The 27,675-nt window shown below is 48.9% G+C and overlaps 1 protein-coding gene across 4 annotated transcripts in view; it reads right to left on the bottom strand.

Moving 5' to 3' along the window:
• The window catches only part of ARHGAP22 (Rho GTPase activating protein 22), a 165,610-nt gene that overhangs the window by 67,527 nt on the left and 70,408 nt on the right, over positions 1 to 27,675 (bottom strand). For all 4 annotated transcript variants that reach the window (XM_059169650.1, XM_059169653.1, XM_059169652.1 and 1 more), the window contains one exon: positions 17,795 to 17,882. In XM_059169650.1, the coding sequence (XP_059025633.1) occupies positions 17,795 to 17,882 (88 nt within the window). The remainder of the gene's footprint in view (positions 1 to 17,794; positions 17,883 to 27,675) is intronic.

The following is a 27,675-nucleotide window of genomic DNA, read 5'->3' as shown; positions in this document are numbered from 1 at the left end:
TTTTTTTAATTATGACTACTGTGTTATCTTCCTTTTATTCTAAGTGTCCTCATTAGAAGCCATCTCATACAAGTATAAGGAAATAAGTGCCTGTAATATAGTCTACTTTAAACCAAGAGTCAGTAAACTTTTTCTAAAGGGTATATCATAAACATATTTAAACTTTGCAGGCATTTGGTCTCCATTATAGCTACCCAACTGTAGCTGGATGTGGCTGTGTTTCAATAAAACTTTATTGAATGGGTGTGGCTGTGTTTCAATAAAACTTTATTTGCAAAAGCAGGTGGTAAGCCATATTTGGCTTGTAGGTTTATGTAGTTTGCAGCCCTCTGTTTTAAGAGAATTTTAGAGCATTGGGAAATTGTTTTCTAATAAGTTGGGAAGTACTTGGCTTAGAAAAAAGTGAATTCCATTCTCTAAGAGGTGGAAATTCTGTCCAAGATGGCTCGTTTCCACTTCTGGGTGACAGATTAGGGAAAAGCAGCTGCACACGCTGTCCAGACAGTTGGCTCTTGAGAGGTGTGTGCAGTGCTGGGGAGAAGTCAGAGGGGGCTCTGAAGTCTGCCAGCAAGAGCCCATTTCCCTGCACATTTGCCATACCCACTCCTCAGGGCGGGAGTTGGGGGGCACTGGGGGTGGGTCCCCAGAGGTGCCTGGCCAGCGGGTCTCCCCATCTCTGGCCAATGGGTCTTCAGCTGCTGTGGACGTTGTTCATGGAAGGAATGTGTCTGCAGCTCCAAATTCCCACAGAGAAAGACAAGGGGAATCATTGGGGAGAAATTCCTGGGCCACATTTTTCTTGCTGTTCATGTGGCCTGCAGCCATTGAACTTGGCCAGACTGCCCAGAGAGGGATTTTACAAAGCCCATTGTCTTTTCCTGGAGTCTCACCCCCATCCCTGCCCCCACCTGCTGTTTCTGCCTTTCTTTCTTTCCTCTCCCGCCCCCAGGAGAAATGCAGCATGGGAAAGAGCGGGAGGCTGGCCAGCCGGCTGTGAGGGCTTTTGCCCCCAGCCTGGGGCCAGGACAGCTGCAGCTGTACCTCCTGCAGGGAGATTGTCGCCTCAGGCTTTTCCACACATTCGGTGCTGAAGATGGTCTCAGCTGCCTGACCAAGAGTTATCAAATGGGATACCTGCTTCGGTAGGAAGAGCAACACGTATTGGCCACCTGCTGAATGCCAAGCACTGCTCTGAGCATCTTACATATATTAACTCAGTCTCCAAAAGAACCCTATTACCTCCGCATTTTACTAATGGGGAAACTGAGGCACTGAGAGGCTAAGTGACTTACCTGGGGTCCCACAGCTAGTAAGGGGAAGAGACAGGCAGCATGGCTCTCACCTGTCACTTTAGGTGCGTATGATCCCCTTAGCTCAGCATCCCTTCTACAGGTCATCTCTGATGGTGTGTCTCTACAGTTAGAGGGAACTTCCAGGAGATGATGTCTTTGCATAGAGAGGACCTGTGTACCCTTGAGAGGATTGTAGCATCCACATGTGCCACGAGAGAAGAGACCCTCTACCGCGAGCTGGCCTACCAGCTATCTGGTCCAGCCAGCTAGAGGCATGGCACTGTCAGCTGGGGGTTAATGAGCCCTTGTTGCTGCTGTCATCATTATCGCTGTACTGCTGACAGTGCGGGGGAGGGACCTCGGGGGGGGGGCTGTGAGGGTTTGCTCTGTGCCAGCCCCTAGGTTTGGCGATTTACATACAACGTACATCATTGACACAGCGACTCTGACCGATAACCCCAAGTTGCAGATAAGAAAGCGAGCTCATTAATCAGGTAATTAATGCTTGCCATGGTAACAAACAACAGCAAAACGTCAGTGACTTAACCCTATAAACACTCTCCCTTGCTCCAGTCACCATCTTGTGTAGAGCAGCATGACAGGAAGAGGAGGGAGGGGTCTCTGCTCCATGTGGTCACTTGGGGACCCAGGCTCCTCCTAGGACTTTGGTCTCATCCTCTAGATCCTCTCCATCTGTTCGTCAGAGGACAGAACGGGGGCAGGGAGACCCCAGGATTTTAGGGGCTGAGAGCAGCCTATATCAGCACTCCTGCCCACATTCTATTGTCCAGAGCTCAGTCATGTGACCTGTCTTACTGGATGGGGAGGCTGGGGAGGTCTGTGTGCATGGCCGTAGGAAAAGGAAACAGGTTTGGCTGAAACAGGGGGCTGAGGTGCTATGAGAGGCTGTCAGGCGATTTGATGCCCAGCTTGCATTTTTTTAAAAAAGATTTATTTATTTATTTGACAGAGAGAGAGATCCCAAGTAGGCAGAGAGGCAGGCAAAGAGGGGGAGGGGGGAAGCAGGCTCCCTGCTGAGCAGAGAGCCAGCTGTGGGGCTCTATCCCAGGACCCTGAGATCATGACCCGAGCTGAAGGCAGAGGCTTAACCCACTGAGCCACCCAAACACCCCTCAGGTTTGCATTTTGGCACCATACTGAAACAGAGGCCAAAGCTGTCTGAATTGAATTCCAACTTGCAACATCTTGGAAGACCCTCGGTCCTTCAGTGGGGGCAATGAGGGGGGCTGCAGGTCCTGAAGGGCTGTGAGGATTAACTGGGAGCTAAGAAAAGAGCTGGACACATATTCAATGCCCAAGGGCCTTCCCTTTCTTGGCGGATGGCGTGCTGGGCACGTGGAGGGGCTGTACTAGGAGAATTCTACCCCTGAGGAGGGAGATGGGGATGCGGAGTCCTTAGGAAGGGGATAGAGTACTTGTGTTTGCTGCCGCCACCTAGTTGTGGAAGGAGAAAATGCAGGACAGCTTGGCTTCCCATTTCTCCGTTCTGGTGGACCAATGCCCAGGCCACTTCTGTCCAATCCCGATGGCCATCGGGCTGCTGAACAGAAACTGGCATGGGCCATGCGTCCAAAGCATAGATGCTGGGGTGGATAGAGTGCCTATCCCCCCGGGTTTTGCATATCTGGGGGGCCACTGATGGGTCACTTTCAGCAACTCCTCCAGGCTGTTCCATACAGGCCTGGGCATCCTGCTCAGTCAGGAGGACTCCCTGACAGGTAATGCAGAGCCTCTGTGTATGACTGTGGATTCCTTCACCTGGTAACTCCCACAGGATGCTGGGCTGGCCCGGGATGAGGGGCGCGGGGCGGTCCCCTCCCAAACTGGCTGTGGTGGGGGCCACAAGATTATAGCTGTATGGGGCTGGGCTGCTGGACATCACAGAAATGCCCCCACGGGGGAGAGAGAGGGCTGCCGAGTCTCTCCAGAGACACACAGGACCTGTGGCACATGCCTTCCTGCTTAGGAAGACATCCACCAGCTTCTACAGACCTCCTCTGTGGGATCTCTCTCTCTCTCTCTCTCACACACACACAACACAATTTCCAGGGGACGCGTAGGTCTCAGATAGCTGGGTCAGAGGGGTTCTAGTATCTGCTAAGTCCCCAGGACCACTGTTCCTCACCACCCTAGTTCCTCAGTCCTAGTTCCTCAGCTCACTACCCTCAAGGCTTCTCCTTCCCCTGCCTCAGAGCCCTTCCTGCACGCAGGAAGGTCCACCCAACACCTCTCCTGAACTCCAAAACCAAGAAGCATTTTTCAGAGTATGGCTCAACCTATTAGGGGATCATGAAATCAACTCAGCGGGTCCTGACCAGTAATTTAAAAAAACGAGATAGCATCACCTAAAACTAAAAATGTCGCTGGACACTGCATATGGGAATAAAACTCTTGTGAAACCTTTGCTTCTGTGTGTGCCGGGCCTGCAATGTTCATTTCTTGTTGTCAAAAGAGTGTGAAAAGTCTTTGTGGGTGTAGCCATCCCATTCCTTCCAGAACACCTGGGCTCTTGGTACAGACCAGTCCACAGAGTCCTCCTCCCCCAACTGTCAGGGGCAAACAACGCCCCCCCACCCCACCACCCCCAGTCTGAGGCAGGCCAGAGAAAAGCACGATCTTTGCCAAGCCTCTCAAAAAATAAAAAAAATAAAACCCACAGCCACAAAAGGTCCTGTTACAAACTGATCCCAGGACACTTGTCATGCATTTGCATATCTAAGAGGGCCACTTAAGGGACCCTTCACAGAACAAAGAAGATCAGCTTCTCTCAACTTAAAGAAAAGAAATCTCTGCGCTGCACATTCCTCGGAGCAGGCCCTTGCCGGGTGGGCTGGCCTGCCGGCCCTCTGGCCCATCTGCTGGGCTGTTCTTTCCTGCAGCAGCCTTCGTCCTTCCACACGAATCTGTGGGATACCACTCTGTGCCAGACACAGGCAACCAGACGGGAGACTCCCGCGCCGCACACCCCTTCTCAGCCTGGGGCCTGTGTATCTGTGATGAGGACCGGTGTCTCCCACCTCCCTCGCCAGGCCTCTTGCTCCCAGAGGCAGGAGCTGCCCCTGAGGGTGTGTTCTGGCCCGTGTCCACTGATCCAGTCCTGCTCCAAGCCCCCCAGGAGAACGCTGGCTCTCCAGAATGCTGGGATTCCCAACTCGTCTGACCCTGGGAGGGAGGGAAGTTCTCACACGTAGAGAGCACCTGCTCTGTGCCACAGCCGGCTGTATCCCACGGGCGTTATTGTCACCATCCAAGGATGCTCCGGGAGACAAGGTGACTTTCCAAGACAGGGCTCACAGCTAGGAAATGCTGGTTCTTTCCTGGGTCTCTTGGATGCCTGCAGCTCTCTGTTCTTTCCATGGGATCGTAGACAGCACGTGGAAGTCACGGGCTGCGGGCCCCGGGGACAGAGACGCAGTGGTTGGGAATAGCTTGTGGCCTGCATGCAAGAGCTGGGCAGAGAAGGGGCGCGGGGAGATGGGCCACCCACTGCGGCAGGAAGGGAGAAGAGGGGCCAAGTCTTCCTGGTTTCGGAACCTAAGAGTGTGGCTTGGATGGCCAAGGTCCGCGAAAGCAGGTCCTGCTGAGAAGGGCCAGATGCTCTGGCAGCTTCCCTTCTGTCTCCACGACTGTATTGGCCTTAGGGCTGCCGTGACGAACGGCCACCGACTGGGTGGCCTAACACGACAGAAACGTGTTCTCTCTGAGCTCTGAGGGCAAGAAGCTGAAATCAGGGTGAGGCAGGTCTCGGCTCCCTCTGAAGGCTCTAGAAGTGCCTCTGTTCCAGGGCTCTGGACTAACTGCTGGGGTCACTCGGAAATCCATGGCGCTCCTTGGTCTGTGGCTGCATCAATTCAACCTCTGCCTCCATCCTCCATCCTTTTGCCTCATGTGTCTGAGGGGTCCGATCGCCCTCTCTGTGTAAGGGTACTGGTCACTGGACTTAGCACCTCTACTACTCAGGACCTCATCTTAACTGACTGCACAGGCAAAAACCCAATTTCCAAGTAAAGTCACATTCTGAGGTTTTGGGCAGACATGGGTGAGGGGGAGACAGAAATGACTTCCCTCCTTTCTGAACCTTGGTCTCCCCTGCTCTGTTTCCTTGCGCTCAGTAAAGCATCAAGGCGAGCTATGCCCTGGCAACCCAGAGAAGTGTTACTGGCCTTCAGAAGAACTTCCAAATCTAGAGTCTTTTAACTGATTGTAACCCTAGTTTTTAACATTCTGGTATTCTATAATAATGTGCTTTTACTTATTACTTTTCCTTTCCTTTTCTTTTCTTTTCTTTCTTTCTCTCGAGAGATAGTGCATGTGCTCACGTGAGCATGGCGGGGGAAGGGCAGAGGGAGAGAGAGAATCCCAAGCAGGCTTTTCGCTGAGCACAGAACTCCATGTGGGGCTCTGTCTCTCAACCCTGATATCATGACCTGAGCTGAAATCAAGAGTAAGATGCTTAACTAACTGGGCCACCCAGGAGCCCCCAGAATAATGTGCTTTTAAAAAGTGCTGAACCGGGCACCCAGGTGGCTCAGTTGGTTAAGTGTCTGCCTTTGGCTCAGGTTATGATCCCAGGCTCATGGGATCGAGTCCCACAGTGCTCCACAGGGAGCTGCTTCACAGGGAGTCGGCTTCTTTCTCTGTCCTGCCCCCACTCATTCTCTCTCTCTCAATCTCTCTCAAATAACAAATAAATAAAAGCTTTAAAAAAAAAAATAAGAAGTGCTAAACTATGGGCATTTTGTGATATATTTTTTTAAAAATTGCAATCATTTACCCACGGGGATATGCTGCAGTAGAAGTTTGGATCCAGGAAAAGCAAACTTGTTTAGAAAGTGGGTTTCTATTTCTCCATCACCCAGAGGGGAGGAAGAAACCATAAATCCTTGTTCTGGGTTGAAGACTTCCCAACCCGTGGCAGTCAAACACAACAGCCTGGAGACGGCTCCGCCCGACCCACTGGGATCTCCACCAACTCAGGAGAACATTGGAGTTCCAAAAACTCTTTCTTTGAAATAAAACCAGAGCTACTAATCAATTAAAACATGTAGTCGCTGCTAGGAACAACAAAAAACAGGGACAAAAATAAAATCTCTAAAGTATCAAGTGAGAAATGGATTATTTGAAGAGGAAGAATTCAAAGGATAATATTTGGAGTTAGCCTCAAATTTAGCTTGGACCGCTCTCCTCACTAGCGCTGAGTGAAAAACTTTGTGACAGCTGGGGGAAAAAAGGAGCACAAAATAGGCTCACAATTCAAGAGTAACATCGAATAGATTTCATTTCAAGTGTTCATGATTATTATAATTTTGTTGATTTTATGGGGTTTGGTCTGCTATGTTGGGCTATTTTATTAATTTAATCTGCTAAGAATTTTTGTGAGAAGGGTAATATCTTTAATGCTTCTATTTTGTAGGCTCGTGTTTTTATTTCGTGCTTTTTTAAAATTTATTTTTATTTTTATTTATTTTTAAAAATATTTTATTTATTTATTTGACAGAGAGAGAGAGATCACAAGTAGGCAGAGCAGCAGGCAGAGAGAGGGGGGAAGCAGGCTCCCTGCTGAGCAGAGAGCCCGATGCAGGACTCGATCCCAGGACCCTGGAATCATGACCTGAGCTGAAGGCAGAGGCTTTAACCCACTGAGCCACTCAGGTGCCCCAATTTCATGCTTTTGATATGTATACATGTTCAAGTGTCTAAAATAGTTAGCCACACTGAATTTTAAACATTTATGGAAGCGGTCCACCTTTAAATGGAAACTATCGATAATTAACATAATCACTAATGAGTAATAATTGACATCACTCGTGCAGAAATGTTAGCAAAGCGGGGAATAGATGCTTGTCTGTATTCCTGTGCGTCATGTTGCTCTGGCAGCTGCAGGGACTAATGTCTTAGGAATTAGTTCTGGCTAACCACATGCCAGGCTGGGGGCATCACCCCTGCTTCTAGTGGGGACATCATACCAATGGAGAGCTCGAAGCATGAGGGCTTAGGTGACTGCTTCAGGACCTCAGAGCCGGGAAGAGTCCGAAACAGCCCTGAATCTCAGACAGCGTGAGTGAACACCTCGCCCTTACCCACAACCCCACATGACCTGGAAATGTCAAATGATTCATTTTCTAGCCGTCTCAGATTTGAGCATATGATCAGCAGCACTAGGGTTCTCGAACTCGAACCTTTATATAGAGATCAGGCACAGACGATGAACGGAGGAAGAAGGTGGGTTACATTAGGGAGTGGTGGGGATTCTAGCCAAATGGAGAGCCATCAAGCCCTGTCTCAGAGGGACCCGTCCTTGAGCCGCTGCACACTGTTCATACGGAGAAAAAAAACCCACATTTACTTTAGAGAAATCAATATTTCCCATAAGTAAAACTTTGTGCTTTGAAAAATAGTTCATAAGCCAAACAAAATACTTCCTGCCAGAGTACGCTCCTGGGTCATTGGCCCTGGTTCACCCCTCCTTTTGTGGCTGTCGCTCCCAGGTGATGGTGAGGCAGCAGGCCCATGGACCACACCTGGTGTAGGAATGACCTACACTGAAGATCAGCCTTTGGTGTAAGAAAGTTTCTAAGCCGAAGGCTCCCCACTGGAGAAGCTTCTGCACCTGGGCTTGGCTTTTCGGAGGTGACCTGGACCCTCTAACCACACCCCCACCCCCACCCCAACTAATCCCCGCCACATTCCTCCCCTCATCTTAATTTATCTGGAGATTTAGTCTGGCTGAGATCACTTGCAAAGAATTTTATCTACATCTTTTTTCCGAGCTGGCACTGAGCGTGCCTCCCCCCTGCATGTTGCCCCTTCACTATCAGATGCGGTATCTCCGGCTGAGGAATTTCTGTCTGTGCCCTTCCGCGTCTCAGAGCCTTGGTACCCAGCACCTGCCTGCGCAAGGGTGAGACCCTGCAGCAGCGTAGAGCCTGGACTCCACTTTGTACTAGTTGGGTGACCTTGGACAAGTTGCCCCTCTGGGCCAGCTTCCACATCTGTAAGATGGGCATAATGTCACTCGCCAGGGTGTTAGGAATATTAGGTCAATATGTGCTAGGGTAACCTTCTCACTTCCCTGTCTAAAAAAAAACTCAACAAATCACCTTAAGAATCTCATGTTGTGGGTTCCTGGGAGCCTCAGCTGGTTGAGCATCTGACTCTTAGTTTCAACTCAGATCATGATCTCAGAGTCGTGAGACTGAGCCCTGTGCTGGGCTCTGTTCTCAGCACAGAGTCTGCTTGTCCCTCTCCCTCTGCTCATACCATCCCCCCCCCCAACTCTCTCTCTCTCTCTCAAATAAATAAAATCTTACCAAAAAAAAAAAAAAAAAAAAAAAAGAATCTCTCTGTTTGTGTCCTGCAGAAGAATATTAACATAAGGACCTAACTGCTGCCCCAGGAACAGGATCAGTTACATTTGGAGGAATGAGCAGGTTTTCCTTGATGAGTGGCCTTTCACTCAGTCATCAGCAAACATGTCTGGGACCAGACGTGCAAGGGGCGAACCACACAGAAGGGGGGCAGACTGGTGAGGTGAGGGAGAGTCACACGCAGGTATCTACAAAGTCAGGAAATGTGAACTGCTTAATAGCATGAGGGGCAGAGTTTCAAATAATAATTGAATGCCTTGTCAGGTGAAACACTTCTAAGGAACACTGTCCATTGACAAACACCACTGAGTGTCTAAAAAGTTATAAAATCCAGAGAAAGTACTGTATTGTCATACGTTTTAAGAGATGAACAAGCAGACTCACTGCTTTAAATTCAGAGGCATTTTATCTGAAAAGGTGTCTGGTGGTTGAAGAAAAGCACCCTGAATCGACTCTTTGGATAGGTCACCAACATCCGTCTTAAAAATAAATTTATCTTCTGTGTCTCGATTTTGTGGACACCCTGTTATATTACTTGCCGAACTTCATGGAACACTCAACACAGGTATTACCCGAAGTTGTAGGTGCACAATGTTACAGCAGCACTGTGGAGCAGGTAGGCATTTTTAAAATGCTTTTTATTTAGAAATAATTCTAGATTCACAAGAAGCTGCAAAGAAATGTAAGTGTGCCCCTAGGTGCTGATGACCCGCCCCCAGCCTCCCCAGGGAAACAACCTACGTACCTACGCACCTATGTATCTACGTAACTACAGCACAATATCCAAACCAGACAGCAGACTGGTTTTGGTATGATTTGGTATGATTTGGTATCATTTGGTATGATTCACACACCTTTTTATATTTAGCTAGGTGATAAGTATTGGTTTTACGAAAGGTAAGAAAAAAAGAATAACAGATTCCATCAGTTACACCTGGACACGTGTGTGTGTGTGTGTGTGTCTGTTTATCTTCAGTCTCCATCTGATTCTTAACCCAAGCTTTTTAATTATCCACATTTTGTGCATAAGGAAACTGAGCCACGGAGAAGTCAGCAACTTGCCAAAGGTCACATAGCTAGTAAGTGCTGGGTCTGGCTTTTGAACTCTATCATTAAAAAAGGTTACTGTGGAAAGGGGATTTGGGGGTGGGGAACCTCAGAGCTGCAGGTAAGTGTGGTGGCCTCCAGACCCCACCCGTGTTGGAGATAGCCTGTTTGCGTCAGTCGGTCAGTCCTAGCTCAATGCCGAATTGGCCCCAGGCCCAGATAGCACCCTCTTGATTCCAGACTCATCTCTGTAATCATAGCCTCTGGGCTACCTTACCCCTGCTCTTGCTCTTCCACTGTCCTCCAGACTGGCTGCAGAATCAGTGGGGCCCAGTGCAAAATACAGATGCAGGGCTCGGTCTTCAACAATTGGAAGACGGCACCATTGGAAAGGGTATTCAATAGAAATTGTATTCCTTTCTTTTGTGAGCTCTGTTTTGACCTGTCCGGGGGTGGTTCCTGGACCAGCATCATCTGGGGGAGATGGATGTAAATGTGGATTCTCAGTCCCCACCCCAGAATTCTGGAAGCAGTAAGTCTGGGGATGAGCTCAGCAGTCTGGTTTTAACAAGCCCTCCAGGGGATCTGGCACGCAGGGACGTCTGAGAAGAACTGCTGGAGAGCTAAGATTCCTGTTTTTTAAACAATAGACGAAAGAAATTTGAAATCTTATTTGACGCTTGCTTATATGTTGCAGATAAAAGAGGAGGTGAAAAAGAAAGAAAGGAAGGAAGGAAGGAGAAAGAAAGAAAGAAAGAAAGAAAGAAAGAAAGAAAGAAAGAAGGAAGGGGAGGAAGGAAGGGAGGGAAAGAGAACAGGTAGCGGACGGTGGGAGGAGTGTCCTCTGCTCCTCCATATATCTTAATTCACTCGATGGTCCTAGCTATCCTGCCAAGTTTATTTCTATTATCTGATAATGAAAAGAAGACTCGAGAATTTAAATGATTAGTCCAAGTGCTCCAAATTCGTGAGCGGCAGAGCTGACATGTGGATCTGGGTCTGTCTGACTCCAAAGCCCAGGCTTTTCCCCCAGTTACTCTTCCTCCCTCCCCACTTCGCTTTCATTTTAAGGGCGCTCGTTGAGCACCTGTTCTACTAGCGTCGCATGGAGTCACCTCTTCTTTGCAGCTCCCCAGGCACCTCGGTTCACCAGACACAGGTGGAATGTGGCTGGTGTCACTGAGCAACGCGCTGGTTCACCTCACGACAAACGTGGCTTGCATCAGGTTTCTATAGAACAGAGCTGTTCTGGAGCCTGATTCTGGCCAAAAGAATGAACTGCACATTCCTCTTCAAGGGCATCTATTTCCAGGGACCCCGAGGGGAGCTTCTCACACCTGTTTCTGGAGGGCCAGACCACAAAGCCGGGAAGTCTAAGCTACCACTCTGGGACTAGCTGATTCTCTCCTCCCGGGGGGTGAGGAGCGGGTGGACTTCGAGTCTGATTCCTAGTCATTACCCATCGTCTGGCGCTCGGCAGGCAGACTCAGCGGGGCCGCGTGAGGTCAGGCCGATATACAGGCTGGCTGGTACCAGGTGCCGAGATAGGCCGAGCTCGGCACCCGCTCGGGAGGCCGCTAATGAGATGAGCCATGCTCTGTGGAGGCCAGGAGCGCGGTATCAGTCTACTTCTCTGGGGTAATCTGTGTGCGCTGGCTTTGTTTCAAGGTCAGGCCTCAGAGATAGCGGGTGGCAGTGCTCCTGACTGCTCCAAGCTGCCGCTGCCGGCTGGATAAGGACAGGCAGCTGCAGGATCAGGGCCCGGAGTGGCTTCAAAGACCCCATGCAGCCGATAGAAACTGCTAGAACCCATTGTTTCTGGGCGGCACCTGGGAGGTCATCTGGAAGAGCAAAGCCTTCCCTAACGACCCAGACAAGTCACCCTCCCTCCTAGCTTTGGGCTCTCAGCCCTGGGGATGCCTCTGTCCGAGCACTAGTCTGTACTGGGATGTTTATTTGCAGGTATCAGCTAAGCAATAACTGTGCTGTTATGATTGATAATAATGGTAAACGAAGCACCTGGGTGGCTCCGTGGGTTAAAGCCTCTGCCTTTGGCTCAGATCATGATCCCAGGGTCTTGGGATGAGTCCTGCATCAGGCTCTCTGCTCAACAGGGAGCCTGTTTCCTTCTCTCTCTCTCTGCCTGCCTCTCTGCCTACTTGTGATCTCTCTCTCTCTCTCTCTCTCTGTCATATAAATAAATAAAATCTTTTAAAAGAATAATATGGTAAATGGAGAGACAGCAGAGGGGAGAGAAGGATGTAAAACTAGCAGGTACCTCCTAGGAGCTGGGCTCAGGGATCTCACTGTATCTTCCCCAAACCCGAGGCCTTACATTCTGTTCCTACCCCCCGTACACAAGTGATGAAACACAGGCACAGGGATATTCAGTGACTTGTCTGGACCCCTGGCGAGATGGGCAGCCTGGAACACAGGTTAGAGCCAGATGCTATGGGGACGCCAGGCCCCTCTGGGAGAGTGCAGCAAGCAGGCGTGAAGGGAGCTGGTGCCTGGGCTCGGCCTCCTGACTCTCTCCCTGGGACTCTCTTTTCCGCACTCAGATACCAGCCTGCCTCTGGGGACCGCACCCTTGCCATGTCAGGACCCAATGGATGTCTCACTGGATTTCCACATGGGGCCAGTGCTCGCTTTGCCTATAACTTCAACCCCGCAACCCTGGTTAGAGCTGAACACCCAGGATGTCAGAGGCACCCGCACCCAGGGCTGACGGCCCACAGGGTGTTTGGGGGATTGGGGGAGGCAGTCTGGGAGCTCCGTGGGAGAGTAAGGGGCCTGCCAGAGCTCTGAGCTGGGCGGCCTCCATCAGAGTCTCTAGCACTTTATCTTGAGAAAGATAGTCTGTGGGCCCAAAGCAGACAGGCGTTCAGGCATGAGAACAGGGCCCAGACTTCAGAGCAGCCATTATTATATCCTCTGTGCCTTCCTGCTCAAGAAGACCGCACCTTCTTCTGCCCCCTAATATTCAGGGCAGCAGCCCTTCATGTCCCACAAAGGCTTATCCTCAGCCCCCTTGCTGAGGTCCTTGCACCCCGGGGGAGCAAATGCACCTGGAAAGGCATCCCGTCATGGCGCCTGGTGCGGTTGTACAGAGAGGCCAAGGCCAATGATGCGACCCCTGGCCCTTGAGAAAACAGAACCATGGACTGTATCTGGTTCAATAATGTTTGCTGGAGACAGTCTCCTCCCCTCCCTTCCCGAAGGGACCAGGGTCCCTTTAGGGGCTTCTTGCTGTCTCTGTGTGAAGTCTTCGTGGGCGGGTCTATCCAGACGCTGGAGTAGACAGACCTTTCCTTACTACCCCAAGGTCACCAGGTGCAGGCCTATGGCCAAAACACAAACACAAGAGTCCGGATTTGAGCAAGTGACACCAGGACTGAGGAGTCTGCTGGGATTCAACCCTTCTAGCACACAGCACCGATCTACTCTCCACTCCTGCCTCCAGGACCACTGAGTAACCCTGCTGCCCGTCCCTCCACAGTCAGCAATCCAGCTTCCCGATGATTCTGTGTGGACCCATGACCTCTGGCCAATTCTCCCTTTGCCTGAGTTAGCCTGAGCGGGTTTTTCCTGCAATCAGGGCTCTTGCAAGACATACCAGTGAGGGAGGAGACGTGGCAGTCATGCAGTACTCACCAGAATGACTTGGGGCTCCCATCTAAATCCCTGTAGGCAGCTGCCCTGCCTCCTTTTGGTAACACTGTGCTAATACTGGAAGAAGAAAATTTGAGACAAGTTGCCCTTGCTTTATCAATTGCCTAATTTGTTCCATTAGACACAAGCGTCTTGTGGATTTAGCAACTCTTTCTGTCCACTGTGCCAAAGCAGGCATCTCCACTCCTCACTCCGTTCCCGTGTATATAGAGAGAGGCCTAAACCTGGCCTGGGGTGGATGCCTATTTGTCAGGACAGGGAACCCAGCAAGATCACGTCTGCAAGGGGCAGACAGCTTTCAAAGGGCTGGGAGGCAGTGGGGCTTGCCAGGTAAAATTCTGGCCACTAATTATAGTGTGTGTGGGTTTCTCCCCACATTATCAAGCCATCCCCCGACACCAGCTGGGCATCCTACAACTTACTCTATTTTCACACTAACCTGGAGAAAATGTCAGATCCCACAGGCCCAGGGTTCAGTCCTACAAGACGGCTCCCCTCCCTCTGCCTTCAGATGCCAATGGCAAGGTCACATTGTGCTTCCGACCAATGGGCCCGAGATCTGAGATTCCAACAATCCCTTCCTTGGGTTTGACTAATTTACTAGAGCGGCTTACAGAACTCAAGGAAACATTTTCATTTCTAGATCACTCGTTGATTATACAAGGATATAACTCAGGAACAGCCAGATGGAAAGAGCTGCATAAGGCAAGGTATGTGGGAAGGCACGCGGACCTTCCTTGCCCTCGTGTGCTCCATCCTCCCCAGATCTCCATGTGCTCATCAACCTGGAAGGTCTCCAAACCCTCTCTTTTTTGTTTTTTTTTTTTTAATAGAAGCTTTATTACATAGGTATGACTGATTAAATCACTGGCCATTGGTGACTGAGCTCAATATTCAGCCTCTCTCCCTACCCGGAGGTCTACCTGAAAGTTCCTATCTTCTAAACACCTGCTTGGTTCCCCTGACAACCAGTGTCTATCCTTAGATGACCTGGGGGACTCGCCAAAAGTCTTCTCATTAACATAACAAAAGGCTCCTTTACCACTCTCTTTACTTAGGAAATTCTGAGGGTTTTAGGAGCTATGTGTCCAGAGCTAGGGTGAACACCAAACATCTATATCTATCTATATCTATATCTTTATCTGTCTTAATCCAAATCAGAAGATCTTACCAGGCAACTAACTGTCTGGGCAGAAGCGATCAGGTGAGAAGACGCAAGGTCCTTGAATTCCAGCCCCTTTCTGGGGCCTGGTTCCTTCTACCTGATTCAGGACTCTGGTTTAGACTCTGGTTTGAAGGTGGCTCAAGCTTCAGTCCCACCACTTAGTTTCTGTGGTAGCCCAGTCCCAATCATGGTGTGGCCTGGTTGAAATGGTGATGTGGGGGATAGGATGGCCGAGTGGGGGGTCTGGGGGGGGGGGTGGGGTAAGTAGAAGGGCTTGTAATGTCTGTTATGTAATTGGCAGGTATATCCACTAGAGGGCGCACACAGTATTTTTTTCTCTTCTATTTCCTCTTAATCCTATCCTGATGAAACTTGTGATTTTTTAAAAATACAGTTGAAGAACAAAAACAGAACTATAACTTAAAATTCATGTAGCTGATCTCATGCATTATCCTACTTGTGTTCTGCCACACTTCCTGGTTGTCGTTAAGTGCTCCCCTCTGGGGAATTGGGTGTGGCAATACATGTGCCCTACCTGGCCTTTTGAAGTCACAGTGATGTGCCCAAGGAGATGCCTGAGACTTTCCTGCTCAGTGTTCCACAAAGGCTGACCAGACCCCTCTCTGCCCACCACTGACCTGCTTTTCCTGAGTGGCTTCACAGCTGCCTTCATTCCCACCCCACCCCTACCTGGCCCCCAAGCCTTCGGGAGGGTTACATGTCCCAAGGCAGGAGGGTAGTGCTGGGTTCTCTTGGGGCTGGCATGAATGGGGTGCTTACAGCACTGCTGGCCTTGGGATAGAGGGCTGGGGGAACTTTGCTTCCTATAACTACATTCTCAGACCTCCCTCACCCTGCTGGGAAACCCGCTAGGTCCCAAACCAGCGGTCTGGTCTGGTGAGTGGCTTTTTCCCTAGATACCACCCTGACCCTCTGCTACCATCTCGCTGTGCATCCTTGGGCAAGCTGCTTATCCTTTCTAACCCCCAGGATTTAAAAAAATATAATAGTCATAAAAGGACTCTCCCTTAGAAGGATGTTTCAAACATGGAGCTAGGCAGAATAATGGTCTCACAGAGGTGTCCACATCTTAATCCCCAGGACCTGTGAATGCCACCTTGTATGAACAAATGGGTCTTCTCCACACCCCCCCCCTTGCCATTTGCAAAGAAATCCTTGCAAATAGTTCTGAACCAGATCAAAAGCCTGCACCCTGCTGGTTTCTCCTATCTGGTTCTTGAGGCACTAACTCAGGGCCTTGTTGAATTCATGGTGAGTGTATGCTGACCTCTACCTTTCAGTTCCAGCTTCCCTGCCCCCCTCCTCCTAGATTGCCAAGCCTAGGGCCCCTGGCCCATCCCCCCAGCCTCCCTTCCCCGGTCTGCTCTCCCTCCTGCAGATGGTCGGGCCCTGTCCACTTCACTGTCCTCTCCATTTCTTCCCTATCTTCTTTGCAGAAGCCTTTGCCCCTGTTCCACAGTCAACCAAGCTTCTCTTATCCACGCCACACTTGAGGCCTCTCTGTTGCCCCCTTCCACTATGCAGTATTAGTACCAAGGGTTTTGCAGTGGATTGAATACCCACGTAGGACAGCCCAAATGAAACCCTGGGACCTCATATTTTGCACAGAGGACATGAAATCAGGGAAGGGCTCCCTGCACATCACGTTCTGCCTGTGTCTTCTGTAATTCCCAGTGTGGACAGAGCAGAGGTGAACAAGTCCCTGCCCCAGGACTGGCTGCACTCACTGCAGCGCCCTAGGGGCTGCTGCTGGCTGGCCTGAGCCTGGCCCGGTCCCTCCCTTGGTCAGGCTGCTGGTTGGGTCACCCCCTCAGACTGTCTGGAAACTGTAAACCAGTTGGATCATAGAGCCCTGTGAGACTCTGGCACGCTCGGCCCACAGCCACCACTTCCCAGAAGGAAGTCTACATGTGGACAGCATGCTGGTGGCATGGAATGACTAGTCGCCCATCACCCATGCCCTGGCCAGAGCCCCAGGGCTCGTTGTTCCCATCCTTGAGGGTGGCCTCCTCACTCCAGCCCTGCGATGGGCTCAAACCTTCTCTGTCTGTAGAGAGCTCAGCTGTGCCTCAGGCAGGCCAGAGGTGCCAAGTTAGCTCCCAGGAAGCAGCTGGTGGAATTAATAGTGGGAAGGTGGAAGCAGGCGGGTGACCCCCAGCCTCCTGGCTCCATGGGCCAGACCCTCTGCAGCCTGCTCCCATAGTTTCCACCACCCCTGCTGGAATCGAACCCCCGTTCCCAGCAACAGTCGGCTCACTAGCACACCTCACACGGCTTTCCTCCCTCCCTGCTCCCTTCCCCTACTTTTTTGGGAATCCCCTCTGAATAAGCGGCTCAGAGTCTTGTCTCAGACTCTGCGTCTGGGGGAAGCCTAGGTAGAGAAACAGCACCTGTAGAAGCAGCCCTTCTAGAAGAAGACTGACTCATCTTCAAGACACATCTATTTAGTTCCACAACAATCACATTTTAAAAAAGTGGGAATTTTTAAAAGATGGTTTTGTAGGGGTGCCTGGGTGGCTCAGTGGGTTAAGCCGCTGCCTTCGGCTCAGGTCATGATCTCAGGGTCCTGGGATCGAGCCCCGCATCGGACTCTCCGCTCAGTAGGGAGCCTGTTTCCTCCTCTCTCTCTCTGCCTGCCTCTCTGCCTGTTTGTCATCTCTCTGTCAAATAAATAAATAAAATCTTTAAATAAATAAATCAATAAATAAAAGATGGTTTTGTAACTGCTAACACGACACAGTTCCTTGGGTTAAAATATTTCCCTTCCCCCTACCACGTCGCTGTTCTCTGTTTTGAGATGCACCAAAGAGCTCACTTGAACGCTCTGCCCCCGGACTGGAGGGTTTTCCCTGGACTTCTCTACCTGTGATCCAGATGCTGTTTGGACCTTCACCCTAAGAAGTCCCCATGGACTGGTTTCCCTCAAGTTTCTTGTGAACTTAAAACTCCGCATTTTCCTCTCGCCCAAAAGCTAATTACTTAGTTGGCTGGATTTTCTAATACTCGCCCAAATTTGCAACAGTCCCTAGATTCGGCCCAAATTTCTGAGTCGTCCTTGGAGACAGTGGTGATGTTCCTACAGGGGAACATCCTGAAAGAGGTCTGCCCTTCTGGGCCAGTGACGCCCCCCACTGGGGTCACCACCACCAGCCCCCCGCCCCCCCCCCCCCCCCCCCCCCCGGACAGAGCCGAAAGATACTCGCACCTACCTGGGCTGATCTCAAAGAGGTGCTTCCCTGCGTCCTCAGGGCCAGGAAGAAGTTCGGTCACCCGGGTCCCTTGTAGAGAAATAAATCCCTAAAATGAAGAGACAGACACAAACACAGGAGGCATGAGATGGCGGGGAAAGGGCTTCTGGAGAGAGAGGGCAGGGCCGCGGGGTTCGGGGCGGGGCCCTCCAGGCCCAGGCTAGGAAGACTGGGTACCTCGAGGAGCCCATCTGGGGCCTCTGTTGGAGTGGGGTGGCCGCTACGGTTTACGCACCTGGTGGTAAGAGCTCTGCCCACAGGCAGGGCTGGGACTGCCTGGAAACGTTACTCCCTGGTTAAGGCACAGAAATGCAAATCTGGAGCAGGGAAGACGGCCCCCATCATCCACATCATTTCGCTGCCCGTTCCAGTGACCCTTCTGTAGCCTTCCTGGGGCCTGAGTTTTAGGCTGTTGAGGGTCAGGGACAGGAAGGCGGGCTTCTTGTAGGGAACTGGCCCCCAGCTGGCACAGGAGGATCAACAGATCAACAGATCAGAGTCCAGCTCTGCCCCCTCCTGGTGGGTGGGATTTCATTTCTTGTCCCGTGGGAGTCAGCTACCACAGAGGAGGTACCTCGCAATGATCATGCCCTGTGCCTGGGGTACCTGTGTATGTACGTGACACAGGGTGGGTGGCCCACCCCACTCTCTGATGCTGGAATCGGGCAGTCAGGCTAAGAGATGCAGGGAAAGAGCCTGGGCTGTAGGTTTGAGTCTCAGCTCTGTATTTCCAGGCTGTGTGATCTCAGGCACACCACTTAACTTCTCTGAACCTCAGCTTCCACGTCGGGACAATGGCACAGTACAGTAACTGCCACTTCTCAGGGGCATCGAGACACCAGATTCCTGTTCAGGGGGTTCTGCTGTAGCTAGGGTGCTGTCACAACTACCTTTACATCAGCCCTTGGCCAACCCACAGGGCCAGGCAGGACTCCCCTTTCTCTCTGAAGGACTGATGGCTGCAGAGGCTTTTCTTTATTTTGTACATGTTCAAATTTGCTTATTTAAGACTGCAGATGGTTCCGACTTTACATTTTTGGCTCCCTCCATGAGAAGCCTGTTTTAAACTCCATTCCTATAGCCTAACTGTCCAGGTTCAAATCCTGGCTCAGAACTTAATCACTGTGTGAACTTAGACAAACTGCTTAAGCCCTCTATGCAACCTCACAATTCTGTTATTCATGAAGTAGGAATAATCATAATACTTTGGGGGGCTGTTGTGGGCATTGAATGAATGAATACCTGGGAAGTCCTTAGAGCAGAGCCTGGGACATAGCAAAACATGGTTGTCTCTGCATTTGTCCAGGAAAGGGGCCTGATCATGTCACCACCCCCAGCTCCTAGCTCCTGCCTGTGCTCATAGAGCACTCATCTTCTCACGCCATCTTTTCCAGGCAGTTCCTGGGTTTAACCAGCCTCTCCATGGCCGCTGGGGTCTGGCACTGCAGGGACCAATGGACAGACCTTTTCTCACAGAAGCAACGTAAAGGCAGGACTGCATCTTCACTGCGTGGACAGACTTGTTTTAGAGAAATTACAGCAGTAAACCAGAGACGCAGCTGGTAATTGTTGTAACTGAATTATCCTTTCTTTCTTGCTAGGGAATCTGGAGCTACTGGGAATAAATGAGGAGTGCCGCCCCAGGATGGGGAGCCGTGCTCTTGCGGGGTGTGGACAAGATCCATTGCTGGCTAAGGGGGAGGCCTCTGGTGTTTACTGTGTGTGATTTTGGGCCTTGTGCTTTCTTCCTCTGTGTCTAGAAATCTGACATTCATAAAACGGGAATAACGCTGTTGACATGGACATTACTTTCTACTCCAGCTACATAGAAAAGCAGATATAGCACTGTTTATGTAATTGTTCTAGAATCTCGGATCTTGGTTGAAATGCTTGGATTTCATCTTTCTGGAGGCCCCCTCGGGCAGGCACTACTATTGGCCTCTTCCTGGAGGAGCAGAGGGAGGTTGGCAAGGTGGAGCCAGCAGCTCCTGGTCCCATGGCTTACAAGGGCAAGCCGGGGGTGCCCCAACCATGTCTGACGCGGGAGAGCTTTGCCTCTCATCTGTGGTAGCAGCTGCGGGCTGACTACGTGCAAGAAGCTGTCGTGGGGAGCCAGCCTGTGACTTTGGGACCCGCCGTACTCCTCTCACCCAGAGAATCCCAGTGTAGCTCCCACCACAGCAAGGGGACTTCAGATCTGTCTTTGGGCTGCCCAGCTCCCTCCTGCTCGCACATATCCAGAGCATGGCTTTGATCCGGGCGCTATGCTCAGGCACTGGGTGGGAGTGGGGGCAGGGAGAGGGACAGGGGAGCAGGAGCAGAGTGCTTTCCCATTCCTCTTGTGACAGAAAGTAGTAGAACGTGGAAGGGGTCCACGGGATGCACCCAGTGGAGACATTTGGGGGCGGCCATCAGAATCACCTTAGAGCTTGTCAAAACACAGAGCACCGGGTCTGGGGGGCGGTGGGGGGGCACATTGCTGGCAAATGTTTAGCCACAGGCTCTCTGAGGAAAATAAGGCCACCAAATTTGTAGTGTTTGTCAACTTCTGTGATAGAAACCCCCACACCATGGCTGATTTTATACATTGATAGAACACAGAGGGGCGCCTGGGTGGCTCAGTGGGCTAAAGCCTCTGCCTTCAGCTCAGGTCCTGATCCCAGGGTCCTGGGATCGAGCCCCGCATCGGGCTCTCTGTTCAGCAGGGAGTTTGCTTCCTACTTTCTCTCTCTCTGCCTGCCTCTCTGTCAACTTGTGATCTCTGTCTGTCAAATAAATAAATAAAATATTAAAAAAAAGAACACAGAGACAAGATATCGGTAAGGCTGTAGATCATCTGAAAGAACACCATCAGCTCACTTGACCTAATGGCCGCCGCCTGCCAAAACAGAATGGACATTCTTTTCAAAGGCACAAGAAACTTTATTATGATGGCCATAAGCAGGTGTCCATAAAGGGAAAAGAATTAAATACAACCCATGTCCTCTGATCACAGGGGAATGAAGTTAGAAATCAATAACAGAAAGATTTCTGGAAAGTCCCCAGATATTTGGAAATCCCATTAACATAGTTCTAAATAATCCATAGGTCAAAAAAGAAATAAAAGAAGTAAACAGTACATTGTATGGATAAAAATGAAAACACAACATACAAAAATTTATAAAATACCTTTGAAGAAGTATTTAAAGGGGGAGCCTGGGTGACTCATTTTGTTAAGCATCTGACCCTTCATCTAAGGGTCTAGATCTCAGGGTCGTGAGTTCAAGCCCCAGGTTGGGCTCCACACTGGGTGTGGAGCAAAAGACGTGTTTAAGGGATAAGTTATAGTATTCAATACTGATATTTGACAGGAAGAAAGACCACTTAGGCCTCCACCTTAAGAAAGTACATAAACAAAAGCAAGTTAATATGCAAAATAAAAGAAAGAAAAAATAAAGAGCAGAGTGGCTACAAATAAAATGGAAAAGAGAAAAATAATAGAGAAAATCAATGGAACCCAAAGCTGGTTTTTTGAGGAGATCAATACAATTGACAAGCCTTTAGTCAGACTAATCAGGAAAAAAAGGAGATTACTAATATCAGGAATGAGAGAACTGACATCACTATAAAGTCTTCAGATATTAAAAGGATAAGCTAATATCAAGAACAACATTATGCTAGTAATTTGACAGCTTAGATAAAATGGACCAAAAAGACAGAAACTACTATAGCTTAGTCAGGAAGAAATAGCTAAATAGCCCCTATCTTGTACAGAAATGGAATCTTCCTACAAAGAAAACTCCAAGTTCAGACAGCTTCCTTAGTGAATTCTATCAACTATTTAAAGAAGAAGTAATACCAGTACTATCCAAAATTTTCTTGAAAATTGAGAAAGAATGCCTACTTTCCAATTATTTTCATGAGGCCAGCCTTATCTTTATATATAACCAACCAAAGGCATTACAAGAAAAGGACATTATGAATTAATAGCTCTTGAGAACATAAATGCAAAATTTCTCAGCAAGATTTTAGCAGATCAGATTGAACAATATATGAAAAAGGAAGACACATAACGAGAACTGGGGTTGTCCTGAGTATGCAAAGTTGGTCTAACATTCCAAAACCCATCAATGTAATTCACCATATTAATAGAGTAAAGATATGATCATCTCAAAAGATGCAGAAAAAGTATTTGAAAAAATTGAACATCCATTCCTGATTAAAAATCTCAACAAGTTAGGGATTAAAAAACCAATTTCCTTAACCTGATGAGGGTATCTTTGAAAAACTAAAAGCTCATACCCACTACAAGTTCTTCCCCTAAGATCAGGATCAAGACAATGATGCTTAAATTTCTACCACTTCTTTGAAATATTGTACTGGAGTCCTGGTTACTGTAATAATGCAAGAAAAAGAGAAGTTGTCCAGATTGGAAAGGAAGAAGTAAAAGTGCTTTCATAGACAACGTAGTTTGTCTATGTAAAAAATCTGGTCAAAACCTATCGAGAAAGCCACTAGAACTGATAAATGATTTGGTGAGGTGGCAGGGTACAGGAGAAATGCACAAAATTGAGTCATATCTCTAGATACTAGCAACAAACAACTGGAAATTGAAACTCAAATCCATTTTTTAATTGCACCAAAAAACAGGAAATCCTTAGGGATAAATATGGCAAAAGGTGTTCAAGATCTATACACTGAAATATGTAAATCATTGCTGGGAGAAATGAAAGAGGCTCTAAACAAATGGATACACTGTGTTCATGGGCGATTGTTCAGCTGTCAACTCTCCCCAGATCGGCTTCTAGATTTAATGCAAGAACCAGTCAAAATCCCAGTGGGATTTTGTAGAAATTGACCAGCTGATTCTAAAATTCATGTGGAAATATAAAAGAACTTATAGAAGCCAGACAATTTTGAAACAACAAAGTTGGAGGTCTAATACTGCCAGATTTCAAGACTTACTATAAAGTTATAGTAATCAAAACACTGTGATATTGGTGTTAAGACAGAAAAGTAGATTAATGAAATAATAAGAGGTGTGCGTCTGTGTGTGTGTGTGTGTGTGTGTGTGTGTGTGTACACATAACTGATTTTTGACAAAGGCACAAAGGCAATCCAGTGGAGAAAGGATACTGTCTTCAGGAAACAGTGGTGGAACAAATCCATATTCGTGTGCAAAAATAATGAACTTTGATCCACGGCTCACATCATGTCACATATGTTCAAATGAATCACAGGCCTACATATAAAATCTAAGACTGAAACTTCGGGTAGATGACCTTTATGACTTTGAATTAGGCAAAGCGTTCTTAGATATAACATCAGAAGCACAATTCATAAAACAACTCGATAACGTGACTTGTTTCAATAAAAACCTGGTTCCTTAGAAGTTACTAAGAGAGTGAAAATATGAATTATGAAAGAAATGAAATGAAAATGAGAAAATATGGGAACGAGAAAGTATTTGAAAATCACACGTCTGATAAAGGACTTGTGCCCAGAATATATAAAGCATTCTCGAAACTTCATAATGAGGAAATAACCCAATTTAAAAATAGGCAAAGAATTGAACTGGTACTTTACCATAGAAGATAGGGTGGCAGATTAGCTTATGAAAAGATCCTCCACATCCCTGGGCATTCTCACACACTTTTGATGGGATACTGATTTGATAAAGCCTTTTTGAAAGCACTATTGCAATTTCTAAAATAATGTTAAAATAAGAACACCCCTTCAACCTAGTGTTGAATTTTGAGGATCGGTTCCAAGGAAAGATAAATGCATAAGGATACATGTATGATGTCCATGGTAGCATTATTTTCCTAACAGAAAAAGTGGAAAACAACTTAAACTTATCGATGAGGGAATGGTTCAATTATTTTGGGTACAGCCAGAATGAGGTAAATACAAAAGGCTTCTAAGTGGAATTGTTAAGCAAAAAAAAAAAAAAAAAAAGTGCTAGAAAATAACTTTAGTAGGTTTCCTTCCCAACTGCTGTTACTCGCCTCTCTCCAGAGCCCACAAGTTACTGAACAGAGAGGGCCCTGACAGCTTGCACTTTGGGATGGAGTGGTGAGGTTTCTTTATGGTTTGCCCGGAAGCATCGGCATCAAAATAAGGAAATTTAATAATAATTAAAAAAAGGCAGATCATTCACAGGGCACTGCCCACACCCCATGGTTTATTGCCATCTTCCCACTGGCACTCCCCAACAGAAGGCTTCTCCACTTAACATGTCAAGGGTCGGGCCAGGATGCCCAGCATGACCTCAGCAGGAATGTCCACCTGTCATTCTCAGGAAAAGGACAGTGATCTTCCCTTCCTCGTCCTTTCTGCAGACATTAGAGCAACAGGTCTCCCAACTTCTGTTGGACTCAAATCTGGTGGCGGCTACTTTCTAAGCCCTCTGACGGGAGTGCACCAGCCTCTGTCCAAACTCCCCATCCTCCCCAACCCCTCCCTGCCCCCAGGCTGCTGCAGCTCTCTGGGAAAAATGAGCAGCAGGGCAACAGCTTCCAGGGGACCTGGTGGTCTGGCAGCCTGAACTTGGTCCGGGGGCCAGTAAGGGAAACAGTAGCAACCGTGATCAAGATTTCTGTCTGTCTCTCTCCATTGAGCTGTCTCACCCTCAGGACTTGCCCATGTAGTAAAAAGGCAAGCAATGATGACATTTTCAGTTTGGGAAGGGGTGGGACGGTCAAGGGCACCGCACAGGTGTGTGCTGCAGAGAGATCTGGTTTCAGTCTCGATCCCACTACTAATCAACAGGAAGCCCGTGAACAAGTTTGCCTCCCCCAGCCTCAGTTTCCCTCTCTGTTCAATGGGGTTCTCGGGGAACCAAATGAGGCAGAGTGAACAGAGGGCCTGGAGTGGGGTGGTCTGGGGCAGACAGTCAAGACAGCAGCATGGTAGAAGCATCTTAGCGAGAGCTTAATGACTAAGGCTCTGGCACAGACAGGCTAGCCTCAGTTTCCTCCTCTATGATAGGCTGTATTTTAAAGATTTCACTAGCTAATGTCTGGACTGCTCTAGGTTCAGAGCCTGTCCAAAGTAAGTGCTGTTGTGATTTGTGAATTATTTCATAGCCAAGGAGTAGAGTCTGCTTACGACCATTTTTCAGGAGTTAGAATATATATAAACACTTAAAAATAATTTTAGGGGTTTATAATTATTGTGACATCATCACTTTGGTGGGACTTGTGCCACTCCTAGGCTGAGCCCTGGGTTTCTTACCTGTAAAAATGAGGGTATTAACCTCTGTCCTTTGCTGCCTAAGCTAGTGCTTTGTAAGCACTTAAGGCTGAATGAACAGGCATAATTGTCACGATTATTATTGTAAAGACTATTTTAGCTATTATACCGTTTTTTTCTGGGAACAACCCTTCCCACAATAATAACCATTGCTTATGCCCCCAAAATAAGGTCTGATGTAGATTCAGGAGTCCCAGGATGGTGCCAGCAAGTTCCTCCTTCACAGTTTGTGATGACAGCCCCGTGGGGACTTCCTGCAGGATCTGGGATGCCTGCACTCCTCCCACTGGTCTGAGTTTTGGGGTCCATGGTAGTCCTGAGAACTTCATACACTAATTGAGCTCTCTCTCCAGCCTGATCAAAGGCTGGCCCTCTGGAAAGTCTTCATTTTTCACCCTGTCTAGAGAGAGACTGTCTGAAGAACCAACTTCTGAAATGCTCCTTAGCAAGGATGTGATAAGATTTTCCACCGGCAGTGTCTTGGAAAAATGGTAGACACATTTCAAAAAGCAATCACTCAAGGTTCCTTATCTCCTATAATTCTGATTGTAGCCTCAGATCAATCTTAAAAAGCCTTAGCCTCTGACACTCAACCAGGAACTGAACTACTCCGAATTTTAAACAACAGAGATCAGAACGAAGTTCAGTGCCAAGCAGGGAACATCCTCCATTTCCTTATCACACAAGCCTGTAACCATGGCTATTACTGTCCAAAATGCAGATATTAAGAAAGGCAACCTAAAGTTGGAGACAGATTGCTTCTTGGCTGGGGCACTTTCCCTCCCTAGGGGTTAGAGATGAGTCACTTGCTTAGCTGATGTCTTTGCTAAGGACTTGCTCCTGAAGCTTCCCCCAGCAGATTCCAGAGTGTTGCAGCACTTGGTGGGCTCCACATGCTCCCACACCCTGCTTCAGCCAGTCTCCCCAGGGAGCCTGTCAGTAAGTGTACCCTGAGGGACAGCACTGCGTCCTCCAGGAGGAAGAAGGGGCTTGGGGGCTGAGCACCAGCTCCCTGCACCTTCCTAGCTGACCACAGTCCCTGAATCCCTTACCTCTAGGGCTGCCCAGCCCAAAGCCTAAGCCCATGAAGATGGATCCAGATGGGATCTAAGGGTGAGCCTTGTGCCTGGGGCAGACTTGCAGCTCTAAGCATGGGGTCTGGGCAGAAACCCTAGGAATGCTTTGGCCTCATAGCTAACAGCAATCCCAACTCCCAGGGAAGTGTCTTTTGTGTGTGGGGGTCAGGGGCAGTGGGGGGTGGTGGGTCCTCTTCCTGAGGTCCTGGTTTTCCCGCTATTAGTTAGTTCTGTGCCACTCCAGGTTCCTGGTCTACACTCCAGCCGGGATCATGTATCCCTGACTGCACTGAGTCATTTCTGGGGCTATTCTTTTAGATGCCCTCATCTCCCTGGATCCCTAAGTCTTGTAGCAGGTGGTGGGGGTGAGGCTGTGCCCCAGATCCTCAGCTAACACCTTGCTCCACACAAGGCCCTTGTCATCACTGTGGGGATCCTAATGCTCGTGACCAAGTTCCTGGGAATGAAATGCGATGCTATGTTGGAAAGTGTCTGTGCAAAGCCAGTGCTCACGAGATTCAGCCTCCTGGCCTTGCTGGGTCAGACCCACAGTGCCTGGGGATGCTGAGTAGTCTTTTAGGGATACAAGAGAATTAATGTTTGTGACCAGTGGACGAGAATGCTTATACAGGGGCTTTCCAGAACCTTCTAGTGGTGACAAAGCTCTGGTCAGTGGGACTGGGCAGAAGTGACCTCCAGCTTTCTCTTCTTCCCACTAGGTCAGCCTTGGAGGTCTCGAGAGACAGACGAGTTTGCCACCTGGTCCACAGCGAAAGAAAAATGTTTTATTGTGTTTAGGTGCTGGGATTTCAGGACCAATGAGCATTGTTTATTGTAACTAGTTAGAAGTTATTTTGAGAAATTAAATTTAGGTAATTTTATGCCAAACTGCTCACTTGGTCACACACACAAAAAGGTTTAGAAGCATGGTACTATTTAAAAAGTGTATTTTTATTAAAGTAAAGCTGCTTAATTCTTAAAGATTATTCTCTTGCACCTCTGATTGGATGTTGGGAGGGAAAGGCAATGAGAGGTGTGGCCCATCTACCTGTGATGTGGTTTCAGGAGGTGTGAGGGAGCTGCCTCCCTCTCGTGCTCAGACTGCCTCCCTCTCGTGCTCAGAAGCACTGGGTAGGGCCTGGAAGAAGGTCTGGGCTCTGGCCTTGAGCTGTGATGGCCATGTAGTAGCCCCTTCCTGCCTGACTTGTTTGGACTGGAGCACTGGCAGGAAGCAGCAAGGTTGTAGATCCTTGTGAGTGTGTGTGTGTTGGGGAGGTAACCCCCCCCCCCCCCCCCGGCTCAGTCCCTGGCAAATGCCCAGCCTGTGTAGGATCTCCCCTGGATAGAACATGAAAATGACCCCTTTTCCTCCTTGGCTCACTGGACCCCATGGTAGGCCTGGTTTTCCAGGTGGAGGGGTTCAGGGAGAAACAGAGAAGTCCTATCTGTTGGAAGCCCAGGGCACTTGCTGTCACAGTAGAGGACCAAGGCATTCACACAGGAACCAGCCACCAGGTGCACAAGCTTTGAGCT

The sequence above is a fragment of the Mustela lutreola genome, chromosome 4, assembly GCF_030435805.1.
Source record: "Mustela lutreola isolate mMusLut2 chromosome 4, mMusLut2.pri, whole genome shotgun sequence".
Classification (NCBI taxonomy): Eukaryota; Metazoa; Chordata; class Mammalia; order Carnivora; family Mustelidae; genus Mustela; species Mustela lutreola.
Note: the sequence above shows the minus strand (reverse complement) of the source record. Positions and strands in the feature narration are given on the sequence as shown.